At 29.3% G+C, this 20,440-nt stretch overlaps 1 protein-coding gene across 2 annotated transcripts in view; it reads right to left on the minus strand.

Moving 5' to 3' along the window:
• The window catches only part of LOC142318819 (sodium/hydrogen exchanger 9B2-like), a 188,751-nt gene that overhangs the window by 156,735 nt on the left and 11,576 nt on the right, over positions 1 to 20,440 (minus strand). The window contains exon 2 of one of the 2 annotated variants that reach the window (XM_075355328.1): positions 12,610 to 12,651. The exons of the other annotated variant lie outside the window; for it this stretch is intronic. Coding sequence (XP_075211443.1) covers positions 12,610 to 12,651 — 42 coding nt within the window. The remainder of the gene's footprint in view (positions 1 to 12,609; positions 12,652 to 20,440) is intronic. 2 annotated transcript variants of the gene reach the window in all.

A 20,440-nucleotide genomic window follows, 5' to 3' on the forward strand; every position in this document is an offset into this window, starting at 1 on the left:
TGAAACATTTTTGTGATGTAGGGTTTTTCCCAAGCTTCTACTTAAATTCAGATCATTTTTCAGTATTAGGGAAGATTGATTTGTGTGCTCGATAGTATCATCCATCGGGTTCTGTCGCATAAAAAAAGAGTAGTCGTCAAAAAACTTTCAAAGTATTTTTATTGCATAATGGAGGTGTGGAACATTTGTTTCAAGATAAATTAAATCCACATTGAAAGTGTTCCTACTGAAGAAGATATAGATAGAGAATGGGAAAATATAGGGAAGTGTTTTAAACAAGCTGCCTACGAAGTTCTTGGAAGTTATAAGCAATGAAACAAAAAGAAAAACTTTTACAAGGGTGGAATGATGAAATTCAAGATGCTATTTCTAGGAAGCAAAAGGCTTACATTAAATGGTTGACTTATCCTGCGCAACAGAATAGGAATAACTATAAATGAGTAAGGAATTATGTTAAACTCGTTGGTAGGCAGGCTCATCAAAGCTCTTGGGAAAGATTAATTGTTAATGTTGAGGATGATGTGTATGGCAGACAGGAGCTAGCTTATAGATTTTTAAGGTCAATGGGACAAACATAAAGAGAACATGTGCGGAATAGATTGTGTGTCAAAGGAGGAGTGGATAAAGCATTATATGGGTCTATAGTATGACAAAGCTTCCCCTGATTTGAATTTGTTGACTGCTCCGACTGCCATGTTGATGATATTGCCACGGATGAGCTTCAGAAAGCCATTAAGAGTCTAAAAAATAAGCAACATGTTTAGATTGTGAGAATGCTAAGATTATAAAATATGGTGGCTTGTTCTTTCATTTGAGGTTATTACACCTTTACACCATGTATTGAAAAAAAAAAACACTGAATACCACAGGCCTGGGCTTCTTCAAAAGTAATATCTATAAATAAAAAAGGAATAAAATCACAGCCAGGAAATTATACCGAGGGATCAGTCTTCTTAATGCTGCTTATAAATGTTATCCCTTTATTTTGAATCAACGCTTGCTAGCAATAACAAATTATTTGATTGGAGAAAAGCAAATGGGTTTTTGCCGAGGTCAGTCATGTATAGATGCAGTTTTTGTTTTATCTCAAATTGTAGAAAAAAAATCACGAATATAACTATGAAACTTGTAGACTGGGAAAAAGCTTTTGATAATGTTCAGAGGCCTATGGTATGGGATATAAAACTTAGAAATGGATATGCGACATATCTTGTAGCAGCTATTGCTAGAATGTATGCTGACACAACCACAGTGATTTCTTACAGTGGAAATAAAATAAGGGGAAAATTAAAGATCAATAAGGGAGTGCTATAAGGTTGTTCAATGTCTCTGACACTTTTTAGTATTTATGTGAATAAAATCTTAAAGAGGTGGAAACATCAAGTTGCCACAGGCATTAGGCTTTGTGATGGTATTTACTTAAATTCTTTATTGTATACCACCTTGTATTCTTTGTTATAAAGACGACACTGTAATTATTTTTGATAGTGAGACTAAGTTACAACTTGCAATTTATATACTAAATCAAAGAAATAAGCAATTGGGTGTGAAAATATCACCAACGAAATCAAAGATGTAGCTTTTAAAGGTAAATGACCAGTATGCTCGAAAATAATCTTGGAAGGGCAGATCTTGGAACAAATTCGAGTTTTTAATTATCTTGATTGTGATCCATCATACGACAGAAATACAGTAGAAAAGGACGGGCGGTCCATTGACCCCGTGGAGCACAATCCGCAGACGGTGTGAGAACATCAGTGCTTCCGGATGCAGAGTCAAGTCAATTGTCAGAGACATTTTGCGTACGGAATAAGAGAAAGGAGGACAAGTACGCAGTGAACTCGATGCGGTGTCAGTGTAGGTCGGCTACCTCCTCGATATCCAGTAGTGATGACTATGGTGATTTTGCTGTTATTGGGAGTGATTTTTTCTAAGAAGTGGGACCTGGTTTGGTTCTGGTGTTGCCCCCCTTGACAAGTCAAGATGTTCCGGGTGAGGGACCGACCGTCGGCCGGGTCGATGACCAAGCGGAGGCTGTGGTCTTCCCTCTTGTCTAAGATGGGTGAGAAGAAGAGTAGGGTGGACAGCCAGTGCTTGCTAGCCTACATGGAGGAGTTGCCTTTAGCTGGAACTAGGTATGAGATGGTGACTGAGGTGGCACCCGTTGAGTCTATTGGTAAATGCGAGAGAGATGAGGAAATCCGAGTGATGAAGAGAAGTGATAGAGGAATGGATTGATGGCTCTTTTAGAAGCGCTGGAAGGCATGAGCGATAGGTTTAGCAATTCCGTAGATAAAAATACCAAGCGGGATTTACAACAGCTGGAACAGGATATGGCCGAACTTGTCACTGAGATGGTCAACTATAAAGTAGACCCGTTGAGCATGGTGCTTAACACGGTTTTCAGTGTATGACCACACACACTGTACAACCTAGGTGTACACTGGACCTACGATAGATGTTGATGTAGCTACTCAGACTCGTAGATGGGCAGAGGAGCTGAAAAAGAAGTTGGATGAGGGGGTCACTGATGAATAGATCTCTATACTCACTACTCATTGGGCTGAGGATGTTTTTAAGATGGCACTGTGGTGGATGACCTCTTTCCTGAAAAAGTGGGTCAAGATGTGATAATTCAATGCTGAAGGACGTACTTTTGCCGACCTATAAATCCGTCAGGGAAGGTGTAGACAAGGGAGTGGCTGAGGTATTCTCAGTTAGGAGGGGGTCAGATGATGATGTTCAAATTTGTATGCGGACGAAGCAAGCCGAATCACTGAAGCAAATCATCAGCCAGAAGGTTAAGGGCATTGCAGTGAGAGAAATTGGTCGGAAGTCACGCCCGATGTACTATCATGTGAAGGATCTGGAGCATGATGCCACTGCTGGCAAAGTAGTCCAGTTGGTGGTGGCTTTGCAGGCTGGAACACCGATGAGATGACAGTTACTTTCCTGCGGCCGGCATATGGTGGTTCCCCGAATGCTACAGTCTTTGTTCCTGGTTTTGTGGCTGAAAGTTTACGGGGGCGAAGAGGATCCCGGTGAGCTGGATCAACTGCCGTGTAATCCGAAGGGAAGATGAGATGTGGAGCGAGTGGGCATGTCGCAGCGAAGTGTGGGAGCTCAGCCCGTACTAAGCGGTACTTCCGGTGCAACGGCCTTCGCCGTTGCACTGGAAGAAAATAAAGAGAAGTATAGTAGCAAATAAGAGAAGTGAATTTCGACAACGTGATGGAAACGTTGCGGTCAGGATGACGTCATATGTCGGAGGTGGTGGTGATGGCTGCCATGACGAAAATTCAGCTCGCTGATGCGTGTTCTATAATTTAACACTAATCGGGGCAGCAGGATCATGGATACATGCTGGGAGGTGGCTATTCGGTAGGACACCGACATTATTGTGGTCAGCGAGTCTGACTGGAGGACAGTCGAGGATACCACCAAATGGACTGTGGCGGCAAATGCAGATATGGCAGTACTAGTGGTCTCTGCGACTTTGGCGGTGCAAGGCACGGGCTAAGGATTGTGCTATGTGTGGGTCGAGCTAGCGAGGCTGGTGGTGTGTACTGTTTACCTGTCCCCTAAACACTTCGAAAGAATGACGGACGACTTGGTCAGAGACATCGGGAGGTGGAGGTCAAAAGATGTCCTAGTTTGAGATGATTTCAGTTCAAAATCCAGCACCTGGCGGAGCCATATTGAAAATGTAAACTGAAATATTATGTTACAACATGAAAGAGGAGGACAATTTTTTAATTCTCATATCAACAGTAATTGCTTGCTTAAAACAAACTTTACGTCATAGTAAATGCAATTTAGATTATTTCTCTACAAAACTCAATTATTATTATTTACAATCATGAATCACAAAATACTGTGTATCTGCTACAAGCTTGTTAATAATTTCTCTGTAGTACGATTATTTTCAACTACAATTTTCCACTTTCTTTTCTCAAATAATCTGTTAAAAAATTATTAATTGGGCATGGACTTTTCTCCATTGTCATGTTTGAAGATCATTTGTCAATTTTTTACTCATATAAAATCATTTTAACTGTAGGTTATCCTATTTAAGATTATGAAATGAATCTATAATCTGAATCCATGCGCGATAAAAAAATGAATCTGTGCACACCTCGTTCTGGGTAGAGAACGACAAAGCTTTCATGACAAATTTACACGAACGCTATCTATGAAGAAATTAAAAAATTTCAAGCTTGAAATCTGTACCGCCTGTTATCAGCGCGCGGCAGTTTTAAAAATATACTCACGTGAAGCAAGATAACGGCATTTCAGCAGCGAATGATTAAAACACCTATTGTAGTAGTCATTCAGTTTACAACAGAAATTTTTGAAAATATGATTTATCACAGATTTTTTATCATTTTTTATATTTCTTAAACAAACATCAGAATGCAATTAGCTGGTTATAACTTAAAATAAATTGGTATTAAACGTGCCTTAAAAGTATAACAAGTACATTGTTTACTTGTTTAGTTTTTTCTTCTACTTACAATTAATTAATAAGTATTTGATAAAAAAAATTTAAACATAGTAATAATAAAACTGACTTCAAAAAGATTTTAAAAAATTCAAATACTTTTCACCATTATGAAGCCTGCCACCAAATTTATTATCTTGTTTTAATTTTATTTAAAATATGGATAGGTCTAAAAAAGAACGCAGATCATATGAAAAACACCTGAAGAGATAGAATGGAAATCAAAAAGAATTCATGAAAAGTGACTGATACACATAAAGCTCAGTGGAATGCAGGAACAAGTTTATTTTACTTCAATTTTTCTAACCAATTTCGTTGAAAGTTTACGTGAAAATACTCAGAATGACATGAGCTAAATATCATTAACCTCGCTAATAATCCAGCTCTAACTAATGATAATGATTAAAACAAAAAATTCCTTTAAATTATTTGTAAAGACTAATAACTTTTTTTTTTTTTAAAGCAAGAAGTATGACAGGTATCAAAAACTACCAACATTAAAATTAAGGGAAATTAGAATAGTTGTTAATTTTTAATAATGAGGATGTTTAAAACTTCTTTACCCTCCCATTGCCAAGCTTTTCAACACCTTTATTTTACCAAGCGAGGTATTTTGACTACCCCAATACAATTTTATGATGTACTGTAATATTTGTTTTTAGATTCTGTTATTTTCAATGAAGAGCTTTATTTAGTATTGAAATACAATTTTCAAATTAGTAAAAAAAGTATTTAAACTGAATATAGGTACAAAGTACAAAAGCTTTATATCATTCAGAAGAGAAATTCAATATTGGACACTTTTTTTTTTAACCTCAGACCACCATTAGGTATTGCTTTAGAGGATGAGATGAATGATTTGCCTGACTGGGATTCAAACCTGGGAGTTCTGATTGAAAGGTTGAGATGCTACCACTCGTGCCACAGAGGCACGAGTGATAGTGTCTTGGTTTATATTGGACACCTTTAAAATTAAAATGTATACATTTTGACTGTCATTGCAGTAAACTTGGCCTCAACATAACAAATAACAGTTTTGAACTGTACATTTAGGTACTTTTTTGCACAAGATGCACTTTACAATAACAGTTTCTTCTCTGTTTGTATTACAAACAGGTTTCTTGCACTTTTATACAAGAGAATCTTGTTCCTCTTGAAATCTTGTCAATGCTGCGGTGCTGGTAACTTGGAACTCTGGGATTGATTGGATCATTACTGTCAGAATTTCAATACCACATGCTTTCAGTGCATCTTGTTCATCCTTATAAAGACCGTTGATATTGCTAGCTCATTCCTCCATGTTGCCTTTGCTGAGTCCAAATGCCAGCTCAGTCATGAAGAGTTTCCATCGGCTCTGATTATTCTCCTGCCACTCAGGAAACCTTTGTGTGTACAGAATATATGCATTCAGTGCTGCAATATCTACCATCTCAATGAAAAGTCTTAGTGGCCACCGCCTGGTTCCTCTAACACAGCTGTAATATATTGTCATTTTGTCTCCATTATCACTTTTAGTTTTTTGTAATGGAGTATTATTTCAGGTTTGTATTCACTTTCTTCACCTACATAGGAAACATAGGAACGTAGGAAACTACAGTCAAGTCATTTGTGAAGTCAAACATTGAAGAATGAACTTAAGATGAATGAGAGAAATATTTTGTAAAACCTTCATTTTTGACAAATAAGAAGATAAGACATTTCATACCAAGCAGGGTACTCTCACAACCCCACTAATGTATTCCGTCAATAATAACCTATAAAAATAAAATAAAAAATGGGTCAGTCACAAGCATCAATTCAATTTCAATCATTTTAGGACAAAGTCATGAGCCACAATTATGTATATCTTCAGATAAAATTATAATAGGGAAAAAATCAACCTGGGATAGTTAGAATACCCTGCTTGGTAATGCGCGGGTTAAACATGTTTTAATATCTAGGTTCAATATCAGAGACATGGAGTCTGAAGATGAATCACCGTGGGGCCAGTCTCTGGGGGTGGAGGCAGGGGCTCCCTGGAGTGCTGTTTGTCAATCGCCCCCAGGGGATGCCACAGGGTCGTCTCGAATTGGATAGAAGAGAGACCAGATGATCATGCCGAAGATGAGTACATGCCACAGGGATTGGTTCTGGCTCCTACATGACTAGAGGGGGAGGTGTTTTAGCAAGTGGGAGCCCCACACTGCCGTCAGAGCGCAGGCCTGGCGGCAGCTGGCAGAGATTTTTTCTCCCCCTACGAAAAAAAAAAGAAAGAATTATATAATAGAGAATTAAACTAAAATTTATACTTAAACGAGATTTTGTCAAAATAGAAACTTTCCTAAAATAGGAAGCCTTCCTAAACTTTTTTCCAGAAATTCATGATTGAATAAACATTTTTAGATAACATTAAAAATATCCAGATATTCTAGCTCATTATTCAGCCTTCTAACAAAATATTGTAACAATTGTGTTACGATCGTTAAAAAATATTACTTTCTTAAAAGGAATGAATGATAAATAATTTCACGTTTATAGAAGTCAACAAAACTACTATATTAATATCATTATTAATAAATTTCTCCCAACTAACAGAAACATTAAATAAAAAAAAAAAATTAATAATAAACTGATACATAAATTCCATTAAGATAAAAATGTCAGTTTTTAACAAACTAAAAAACAAATTATACAGGCTTATCAGTAGCTGTTTATTTAATAAATAATCCCATGACATAGATTTTATATGTTTATATACAACTTTACTGACTTCACTACAGTAACTGATATACAATGATGTTAATTCAATATAATCTATATTTTACTAATAATGCTACTGAAACAAAATTATACCTTGTAACATAAATAAACATATACAAAGTGGTTTCAAAAGTGTTTCCAAAATAAATTTATTTTATAACAGCTGTGTACATTGGAAAGTCCCATATTATTCTGTATTTTCTTCAAAGTTGTTTCCTTGTGATGTTGCACACTTTACCATTATTCAGTAAGTTTTTAAAAACATTCCTGAAACCCATAGGAAATTTCATAGAAACTTCCTTTAGATTTTTTTATAAAGGTAGGTAATAATGAATATTGTTGTCCTTGTACCAGTATTTCTTCACTGATGATATTAAGAAAGTATACTCTTTTAAAATGTTTTTAGATTTTCATACAGTTAAATATTTTATTAATTACAAATTAGAAACTGTTATCAATTCCAAATAATCCCTGCATGTCGATTTTAATAATCTTTATATAAGTATTCTACAGATCTGTTATGTGTACTCATCCAAATACCCAGCCACTTTCATGACAAATCCTGAAGGGTTTTTACCATGGGTCCTTTTAATATTTTATTAAGTATCATCCTCATACTTTTTCCTAAGAATCATATGTTTAATATATCAAGAGTTTATTCAAAAAATCAAGCTATGTTCATTATAATTTAAGTTCATTCTCTCTCTGTGATTAACATACTGTTCCCTTTACGCCGGTAAAAAATGATTATATACATAGAGCCCATAACCATGCTACAATCATCTTCATATTTGCATTCATTTCATTTTATTTAAAAAAAAAATTGTTTATTTATCTTTAATAGAACATATATAATTATTTTCATTATTAATATCATATATTTTATTACAACAACCACTCACAGTTTTTTACCATTTTTTTTATACAACCAACCAACCATAATTGTATTTTCAACAACCATATATAACTCCTATGTGTCTGCATTATTGCATAAACTGTAGTATATCATGCAGGAATGAAATACTACATGAAGTATCAATTTACACACTAATATAGGTATTTGTATAAATTTATACAAATATTAGTTCTAACAAATTATTTTTTAAAAATTAATTAATTATCGCTATTTTCTTCATTTATATAATGTATAAGTAAATAGTATTCATACGGCATTCATAGAATGTAACATTCTTTTTATAAAAATCCTTAGTATTTTGGGAATGTTATATAAAAATTTTAATTTGTGGAGGTACCAGTTTTTCCAATTCATAAAAATATATATATATAAAACAGCATGAAAAGAATTTTATGTATATATATATATATATATATATATTTAAAACAATAAATATTTCATTCAAAATATTTATGAAACTGTAAACAACTATTTAACTGAAGTAATTCATTTCCGTAACAATTATTTGCTTCATTCAAACAATCAAACATTCTATTAATTTTAATGCTCAGGTACTTAATAACACCATTTTTATTTTTAAATTATGTTGTTCCATGAAAGTTTTTGATTAAATTCAGAAATTATAATTATGAAAATATTAAAAATACAGTTTCACCAAAGGATGGCAAAGTTCTTGTTGAAATAATAAAAATAATTTTAACAAAGAATATTTAAAATTATTTTTGCTTACTGAGCAAACATGTCATAAAAAAGATTTTCATAGAAGGGTATCAGAGCCCAATTCTAACATTTCAAAATATACCAGATGTCTGAAAAGTAACTTACACCTCGCTCTAACTTTTTTTTATAATTGAGATAACTAGATGCAGTTTGCGACATTCTTCCTTGTACCAAGGGGATACTTCAATGAACATATATTCCACTTTTTTTTTATTTTTGGGTGGTGAGGGATAGGGTACAACTCAAAAACATTGAATGAGACTAACAATCATTTGATACATCATTTTAAAAGCGCAGTGAGACGAGAAAAATGATACAATTAAAATTAAATTCTGATAGCCCAATCCAAAATGGTGGCCAAGAAAGTGTTTATTTCAGATAGATAGAATTATGGATGTATGCTCCCCTTTAATTTTTTTATTACATTTTGTAACCCAATTCTCTCTTTGGAAGTCTTCTCTGCTAAGAGAGGCTAAATCAATAAGCTCCAATTTATATTATTCGGCCTTATGTTTAGGCAAAGGCAGGAGCGGCTCAAAAATGTTAAATGTGATATCTTGTTTTAAAGGTATTTGTGAGAAAAACGATAACAAAAAAATTAAATTCTGATTATTTAAACCAAAATAGTGACCACAAATTTCATTACATTAATTAAAAATTTAAAAAAATAAAAGAGTGAAATATACTTTCATTGAAATAGCCTCGAGGTACAATGAAGAATACCGTAAACTGCATTCAGGGTGCAAGTTAGTTTTCAGCTACCCAGTAGATTGTTCAGAATGTTTTTTCCAATTTTTGGGGTTCTAATTTATATCATAAATTTATAATTCTTTACAAAAATCATAGACATTGGTGTATTCATAGTTCTTTTATAAATATATTCTGTGTGAGTAACTGTCAAACAATCTTATTTCTGTCAATATGGAGGGAATTCCCCCCAAAAAGGAACTTCAATCCCTTTATTTGATATTATTCAACAAGTACTATCAGAAGCTTCTGTTTCTCAATCTGATCTCTCCTCAAAATGAGTTTCTGAATTTGTAGGAAATTTTATCAAAATTATTCTTTAAGAATGAATATTTAAAACTACATAAAGTTTTTTAAACTACATAAACTACAAAAGTGATTGATTATAATCAATCACTTTTGTTTATATTGCATAGGAAATATAAAAGAGTCCAATGTGTTTGTGTATGTGATTATTATTTTCTATTTTCTCAATTAAGAGTTCAGACAATAAAACAGAAGTTCTTGAAAATTTATTTTAATATTTTCTCATTTAAAGTTTCTATAAAAATATTTTCGATATCTGTAAAGATTCATAGCTACACAAATACGGCAATTAAAATGTCAAAAAACAATGTTTAAATTTGTTAAAATTAAGTACACCAGCTAGAGAACATAATATTTACTAAAGTAATGTTCTATATTTTATGTTATAAAAATATGTTTTTTTTTTTTTTAATTGACACAAACTTTGTATTTCTTCTGCCATTAAAAATCTTGAATGAAAGTTCTTTTGACATAGTTGTCTTTTTTGAGATATTATGAAGTGTTCTTTCATGAGACAAAAATAATTGGCATTCTTAAATGACATCCTCAGTTATTTTTTTTCCAATTACAGATTAGACTTTCACTAACCTGCTATCTTGAAGGTAACAGATGAAAGAAATTATGTTCACTCATAAAAAATGATTACTTCAAATATCATGTGATTTTTAAGATGTTAAGATTGAATCTTTCAATTTTCAAGCAAATTCTTTACTGTCACAATTCAATTTGTAATAAAAATATGTTTTTACACTTATGATAATGTAGCTTACTGCAAGTGATAGAATGTTACTTTGTTCTTTTTGTAAAGTGGCTATCATCAGTGAACTTGACATATGTCAACAATAACCCCTGAAAATGGTATATATAGCTATTCTCTCCGGCTACGACTACTGTAGGATGAGTAATCGGTATCTTATGCCATGTTACTAGGAAAATGAAGAGTGTGAAGAATGAAGGTGCATCCTATTGCTTTCTTTATTCAAATGAACCCAAATCTTAAAAAAATCATTAATAAAGTATACATATGTAAAACAATTTAATAGTTAGAGCGAATCTACTTGCAAATTTTAAAAAAAGAAGGCGAATATTGTAGCTGAATGAAAAAATTATTCTAGTTTTGCAAACAGAAATAAAAACTTCTTCATTTCAAAACAAACCTACTCATATATATTGATTTCAGAAACTAAAATTCTGAGTAAACAATTATTCTATGTTTGTACACTAACAGAAGAAGCAGTTCTTATAATTAAGCATGGCACACGCACACACACAAATGTCAGAAATTTAGTTATTTTAGTTTAATGATAATGAAATCATAAAAACTGTAACAGCTTGCTATTTTTAAGTAAAGAACTTAATGCAAATTAGCAACTAAAAAACTATCTATTCAAAGCGCATCCCAGCATCATGTTAAATTATATTTTTATTAATGAAAAATATATTATACTGCTTTATGTTACATGATATTAAATGATAGGATAACACATCTGTTTTATCTCTTTTTTTTAATGTATCACAGTATGGTGATAATTTTTCTATGAAAAGTATTTTTTATAAAAACATGTGCTTATAAAAAGTGTTATAATGTTTAGATATAATGAAAAGTAATAGGTAACTTGTTTTGTTGAAACTTCTAGAAACTGTTAAATCTGCTTACTTGTTTGACCTAAAGGCCAGTATTCTGATTTAACATTAAATTGTTCTAAATTTGATTTTTAGTATGGGCTGATATATATTTTCATCACTCATCCCAGAATAATTATACAGAAAAAAAACTGCTGCACTGGCTATTAGCAGAAAGAAATAAGATATTCAAATAAATTAGATGACTTTTTATAACTCATACATAGGAATGGAAAAATTATTCTTTTTAAATATTTTATATAAAAAAAGGAATAGGAACAAACTACTTTCTAAATTCACAAAATTATTCCCCAAGAAGATCTTTTTAGAACAATGATTCATTCCTTCAGAGATTTTAATGCAGGGAAGTTTGTTGTTAGCAATACTTGTTTAAGATTTAAGGAAACTCATTTAGAATGTGGTTGTAAGCATATTAAATAAACAATCAACTTGTTTTATTAACATAAATCTTCAATAGTATTATGGTTGAAAATTTCATGTTGTTCAAATGAGTTGAGTTCATGTAATATTTTACAAAAAGATTTATGTGTTGGCCCAATCCAGTATTTATTTCATGCAATGCAGTTTAATTTATTTTTTCCAGGGTTGCTTCTTGCAAAGGTGCATACAAGCACTGTACATGAACAAAATCAACCTTTGTAAATCGACCTGATAGAAATTTGATACATACAAAGGTTTACCTCTGGACCACAACGTACAAATTTTGCAGAACCCACCCACATAAACCACTTTTAAATTCTGTAATACTGACGTAGGAACTTCAATAAAGCTCTGAAAAGATCTTTTACGAACATTTTTATATGAATTTATAATTGTTAAATAACTGACTTGATAATTTTTTTCTTATTATTATTTTTATAACATGTTAACTTCATTTAACTACCAGAATATTAATATGTGTGAAAAGAATATATTTTTACATATCTTAACATATTTTTAATTGATTTCACACAAATATGGCAGCACAATAATATTTTTCATCCATAAAAATTAAAAAATATGGCTCAGCTTTTGCATGTTCAACATATTAACTAACCTTGTTTAATAAGTTTAAGAGCCGACAGCAATGGGCTTCCATCTTCAAGATCAAAGAAAAAAAAAAATTAAAAATATGTTTACATATTTACAAATTAATAATTATAATTCATCGTGTAAATGTTAATAGTACATGTTAAAAAAAGAAGTCACTACAAATATTAATAATAATAATATGAAACAAATAAATATGGTATATCATGCGCTTTAAAAAAATCCATAATATAAATATTTATAATGAAGATAATACAAAATAAATAATATTAAAAGAAATATGTATTAAATAACCAATTTTTGCGTTTTAATTCAAAAAATTAATAAATTCTTTTAAAAATAAATTTTTTTTTTCAGTAAAGCAAATAGAACATTATTGATAAATAATGTACAAATAATTCATAATATTCTTTTATATAACTCCTTTGTCATAAATTTCATTTATTAGTTGAAATTATTAAAATTATCTACTTTATTAGATATTACTAATAATTATTATAATTTTTATAACATTACTATTAATTATTTTTTTACAAAATAATTTGAATTAGTAAATTTAATCAATTAACTCATTCATTTCTTATTTTTATAAGAACAGAAATTGAAATAAGTAATTTAAATTTTTTGTATGTATATACAATCAACAAAATCGCATAATAATCATTTCAGGTAACTGATAATCACTGACTGCATTTAAATTACTAGAATAAATGAGAATCTACACGAAACAATATTAATGAGTTATAAAAAAAAATTAGTTTTAATTTTATAGTAATTATTTCACTAATTAATTTGTTCAATTTTTTAGCCATACCTTTAAACTTTGATGAAAATTTTTTAATGAATTTACTTCCTAAACATGATCTACAACTTTCCTTTTAAAACTTTTATCAAGAAGAGTAAAGCATATTTAATTTTAAGGCACTTACGTTTCAAGCAATCTATTTTATTTTATTTGTAGAACATCAAAGAAAAAATATTCCTTGAAAATTAATTTTCTTTTCAACTATATTACTTTTTATTTAAATTAGGCTTCAATTATTTTTATTAAAATACTTTCCTGATATGAATAATTAATTTCCAAATGATACAAAAAACATTAAATTTGGTACTACAGAATTAATTTTTTTTTTACTTGTATTTAGAGGGTTGGACATGCAATACTGATTAAGATAACATTAATTATCAAGAAAAAGTTACACATTTATTTAATATTCTCGTATATGTCATTAAATTTATTAATTTAAAGGATCAGTAATATTTTCATTAATTTCTATTTAATAAACAAATAAAGAAAATGTGAAAGTAAAATAATTAACTAAAACGTTCATTTTATCAAAAGATTAAATAAAAAAACTGTCTTGTTCGTGATTGTTATTCAGTGTTAAGATTTATTGGAATGGGGATTCTGGCTGGACCTGTTGATATAGTTTCAACAGATGCTATTTTTCACATGATCTATTACTATTAAAATAGATGATACTTAGATAGTACTTTGGGGTCTTTCTGCAAGCAATACAATTGGCAAAAAACATTTATTTTATCATGCTTCCACAATTCTACATATTTTTAATGTTATTGTTATTTTAATGGTGTTATATTTTAACATTGTGTAATTAGTGATAATTATAGTTAAATTATTAGTTTTTCAGTTAATTTTAATCATGTCAAATAACAAACCTACATTTAAAAATATTTAAACACCACCTATTTTTAAAAATAAAACTTATTATTAATAAAACTTAGTGAAATACAAAAAAAAAACCGCAAAACTGGTGCAAACTAATTGGAATATAAATGGTTAATAAAATAATTAGGATAGTTATTTTCTCATTAATAGAAATGGCTTAAATTATCATAAAAAATTCAAGTCTTACTTGGAAAGAAATAATTATTTTATTCAAAGTATACAAATTAAAAGTTGTAATATAATTTTTATATTATTATTGTTAATAAAAAATATTCAAAACTGATAATTGAACTAATTTTGAAAACATATATATAAGTGGAAAAAGTTTAGCCTTTTAAAAACAATTAAAGGTCATTAAAAGCAATGTTCTAACCATATAAAAAATTCTAAAATATAAATAGAATGGTAAACAATATTTTCGTTAAGAATAAACAAAATAAAATAAAATAATTAATCAATCTAATGAAATCATACTTGATGAATTTAATGAATTTTAATAATTGTCTTTGCATCCTTACCATATAAATTATTTTCTATGATAAACATTTATCATTATTTTAACAACTCTAACTTAGAAAGATATTTTAGCTGCAGTAAAATAGACATAACTTGACACAGAGTAGACAAATCTTTACATAACTTTAACAAGATACCATTTGTAGGTAGGGAATAATCATCTTTTTACTTGCTTGTATGAAGTAAAGGAAGTATTGTGATCGTGAAAAATCTTGGTTTTCAGATTTCAATGGAAATATCCATTTTGACCATCCCTGAATTCATTTTGACTAGTTTCAGTCAAGTCCAAAATCCAAATGTTCTTTGGATTTTGGACTTTTTCTTAACTGCATAATAAGTCCTCAATAAAAGACCTGCATCTGTTACAACCACATGGTACCACAATGCTTGGAATGTCTCAAGGAGTAATATCCAGAAAATCTGTCCAAGATTCATTCATAGATCTCAGAAGTTAAAAATGTTAGGTTCATATCAGGCTGTTGACATTTTTTAAAGGTTAATGACTGTAGCAGTAGTGCTACTACAAAAAGCCAGTTATGTTTATGATAGAGTGAAAAACTCTTTAAACTAAAATTAAACTTAAAATAATAAGCCCAATACATTTTTTTATATTCTTCTAGCTAATAGATAATATATCCATAGTTTTTTCATGTGCAAAACTACACTAACTAATATGAAAAACATGCACAGAAGATTAGAACTTATATTATCTATGAAAATTTAAAAATCAGCATTTTATATTGCATTTATAATAACATGTATCTATTACAGCATGAAAAATACATAATCATATTTAGACTATTCATAATCATATAAATCTAATCTATGCAAACAAATGGCAAACAACGGTTTACATTTATGTTAAATTACCAACTTTAAAGTATGATTTTTTTAGCTAAAGCTCTCTAAAACTAAACTGCCATTCAAACTAAATCATAGCATTTTGTTTAACCAATATTGTTTATGAAAAATATAATGAAGATATCATTTATTTTGTATATAGAAACTATAAGAATAATTAGTTAACTTCTTTCTTTAAAGAAAGGTGTACCTTTCAGAGTTTGCAGATTGTGTATTATTGCTGTGTGTTTAAAAGTAGCTGACTGATGAGAAATATTGAAGTAATTAATTATGCAAGAATTGTATTATCTGTGAAAAAGTTTTGGCCTGTAGATCACAAAAAAAATTCTAAGAGAAGAAGTCTTTCTATAGATTATTTTTTTACATTTAATTCTATACATTTTCAATAATGCAAATGACATTAAGATTACTAGATGACTTTATTATTATTGTTATTATTATTACCAGATGAGAGTAAGATAAAAAAAAGGAAAGCACTAAGCACTAAAAGATCTCATTCAACTGAGAGTAGGCTCTTGGACTTAGAGATTAGAGAGGTATTTGAGGTAATTATGTATCTGATGAGTCTAAGTACTATACAATTCTTTGCTACTCAAATAATAAAAAAAAAAAAATGACAATAATACTATGTCTTCATTTTATAATTTTTTTTACAAGTAGTTAGACATATATGTTAATACTACTTATCTTTTTACATGCTTACATTCATGGTAATTGTGTATTTCTCTACATAACAAAATTACACTACTGTCATAACAAATTAAATATTCTGCTAGTTAACTACACAGACATATCATGCAGATACCAGTAAACTAAGACAAATTTAATAAATATATATATATATATAAAATGACACTGGTAAAACATATACGTATGCATACCTAACTGAATTGTTTATTTCAAAAATCCATTGCGTACATTGATATTCACATGGAACATTGCAGGTTTCTGAAATAAACGATTCAATTGTATGTAATATACATCAATACGATATTTTTGAAACACTGCCATATATATTCACCACATAATACTGCAGTATATATCATTATTAGTTATTGGAATAAATAAATATATATGTGAGTAGTATTATTATTGGTAATTCAATAAAACTAAATACTATGTTTAAATAACTAACATGTGTGTATATTATTTTTAAAAAATCTAACTTTTATTATTCCCTCCATATAATAAATTATCACTAATAATAGTAACAAATAAATTTCTAAATATATTAACTGAACAGAACTCGAGTATTTGAGACATTTGTTGTTTCTTAGATCATTTTCAATCTTCAGTTTTAATTACTTGTGAAGAAATAAATAGTATTCATTATAAAAAAAAACTCCTTATCCGAGTACTTTCTCTTATCATGTTTCACTACACAATCAAATCAAGTTATATAGATTGGCAATGATCAGATGATGTATTGTTTTATTATTACTGTAGGCTATTAATGTAAAAAAGTTGAAAATTACAATCAACATTAAACAAAGTTTCAGAAGATGTCTCTCAACTGTTAGTTTTATTCACACTTAATCCATTTGAGGGTCTATTTATTAAAAAAACAAATTTTTTAAACTGCAGAATTTATTCTGTTTCATAATAGCAGAATATTATTATACCACGTAAAAGTTTTAATTTTTGCAATACTGATTGTTAATTTTACTTTGTGTACTGGCAATATTTGGTATTATCAAAGTATCAGATGAGTTGCTAATAGATATATCAAGTTAAAAACATTAAAACTTCAAAAACTGAAGTCAGATAAAACAATCATTATCAATATAACTTAAACTTAATTTGTATATACAAACATGAGTATCTGTTGTATTTAGTATTAAAATTTAAGTTTGTATTGAGTATTAAAATTTATACAATGATAATGCTCATGTACATCTTTTAAAATATAAACCAAACAAAAAAAAAGAAAAAAAAACAATAATTGCTTCATACTGTTTTCAAATATATGCCGATCTCTGTGGCAGCATGGTAAAGCATCAGATTTTTATCTGAAGGTCTTGGGTTCGAATCCCATTCAGGATTGGCAGTTTTCATATGTTATAAAATTTTCATTTTCAAATTCCCATCCATAAGCTTCGTGCTTATGTGATGAATTGATACATCAACCAAAAAAAAAAAAAAAAAAAATTCATAAGTTTATATTTACATACCTACTTAATATACATATAAGCGTGTATAGATAGATTAATTTGATTAAGGAAAAGTCTTTAATGTGAAAGTAGTATTCTGATAAGTTTAATTGTTTCTGTATTTTAATAAAACCATAAATAAACACTGAATAATTTATAAGATACAGTTTTTATGACGTGAAAGTGATGACAAAAAAACCACCATTTTCAGTTCTGGCCTTTTTTTCCTTTACTTTATTGGGTCAGCCATTTTTCTCATATCATTTCAATTATAACCATCTGTTCTTCCTACTTTTTAATTAAATAGTCATGGTTCTGTTTATTTAGGAAAGGTTGGTAGAAAAACACTTTTATATAAATAACAGTCAAGATAATATGAGGTTGAAATACTATTTATCTGAATGCTAGAGGTTTGCAAAATAATTTTTATGTCACATTTTATCTACCATACTTGCCAAAAAGCCCAGAGAATTAACACAATATTGATACAATATTGTAACAATAGCACAATATTGTATTTAGCACATTACATCAAAGGATTGATGTAACGTGCTAAATTTTAATTCATAATATCCAGATCTACTGATGGTAATCTTTGGCACAATGATTCTACAAAAAAAAAATCTGTATTTGAATAAATATAGTTAAAATATTTTTTTTGAACTAAATTAGTAAAGAAAATAAAATCTTCTATGCACTTGTAATATTTTAATATATAAACTAAAATGTATTGTTTATAAGTTTTAAAATATATAACTTCAGATATTAATTATTCTATTTTAACTGGTTCCGTGAGAAATTTTCTGAATTCATATCATAAGTGAAACATCACATGGAACAGCAATCAGAAATGTATATGATAAGAAAAAGGTAGCGACAGATGTCATAGTCGATTGGTTTTATTTAGATAAAGCTTCAATACAACTGGGTTTATTGTCAAGCAGAGGTTGGTAAGCTGCCTAGTCACTTGCTAGGTAGTTTGTTTCACAATGGCATCAGGCACACTGACCCCACCTATCTGTCTATCAGACAGGTAGTGCACCCTAGCAAATCCCATGCGTAAATACACATGGGATGACATCTGATACTATAATGATGGATGAAATTTTCTAATTTACTTGTTTAAAAGAGAAGGTAAATTTTATTCTAATCCAACTGATGATTTAGGAACAAGGATTTTAAATTTTCTTTACTGATTTTACATTTTTTTAATTTATTGAGATCAAAGTGGCCTCAGAAGTTAAAGTCTTTTAAGTGACATTCTGCTGAATTAAAAATCTTTTTAAAATAATTTTAAAAAAAATGTTATACAATAATTTTATTAAGGAATTCATTCTAGAAAATAATTTATATTTCCTGTGTACCAATCTTTATTGCACATGTATTTTATTGTCATGTGCAGTTTTTTATAACCGAATTTTTATCTTTTGAAAATTAATTCATCTATGGAAACATATTAGAGATTCAATCCACAGAGCAACATGGTAAACTCTTCCAAAACTCTGTATCTTATATGGCCTTAGCTTAGATATCAAATTTAATAGTTTCAGTGTTATTAAGGGGTTGTAGAACATACTTAACAAATTACAAAATTAGTTTATTCCACAAATTCTTTGTAACAGAAAATATATTATTAATAAATTGAAAATGTATAAATTTTTAAATTACAAAACTTGCTCAATATATAATACTGTGGCATTATTTGTAAAGCTACTTGAAAATAAATAAATCTACTATAATTGATTAGATTTTGAAGTGATATATAAATTTTTGTTGTAAATATGTTTAATTTTTATTTATATAAGTAAATACACAAACGTTAATAAAGTAAAAGTTTAATTCAGCTAGAACTGTCATACTATTGTTCCCACAAAACAATGTAGAAACGAGTACAATCATTCAACAGGTCTTTTGTAAAAAATAAAACAGTAATCATTTATTTTAATGGGAAATAAAACACTGATCAAAATAAAATTCAGAGTATTTAATAATTTATTGATTCTATAACATAGCTGAGAATGGATTTTTCCTTCATGTAAAGATTAGACTGCAGTAGTACTTCAAAAATATTTCCTAAGACAGCTCTGAGAAAATCAACTGATAATAATTGATCTGATATTATGAGAATATTTAGATCTGATATTTTCAAATTACCTTAAAACTAATTCACTTAATTATAAGTTCACATTTTTTAAAAACTCCTGCATCAACTGATTGATTTATGTAGGAGTAGCAGTACCACTGGGAATACTTTTTGTGCAACTTTACTTCTGGACAATAGGACAAATAAATCTACTAAAAGTACACATGAAATAATGTTATTGATTTATTAAGGAACAGCTGCTGTAGTAGTCTATTAAATGGAACAAACAATGTCACTGTGGTCTTGTTTAAAGTGCCTAACTAATTTTTAAATTGATTTTCCTTTGTAATTTTGTATCAAGAAATATCAAAATTCTTCACATAGTTATTTTAAAAATCTGGATGTAATATATTCTTCAGAACAACAAATGAAACAAATCAATTCATACAGTACACAATCACCAAACACAATGTCACTGGAGAATAATTGGTGAACTACTCTGAATGCACAATGTACTATAATGATACAATATGGTATA

Source organism: Lycorma delicatula, chromosome 2 (genome assembly GCF_047948215.1).
Source record: "Lycorma delicatula isolate Av1 chromosome 2, ASM4794821v1, whole genome shotgun sequence".
NCBI classification, from domain to species: Eukaryota; Metazoa; Arthropoda; class Insecta; order Hemiptera; family Fulgoridae; genus Lycorma; species Lycorma delicatula.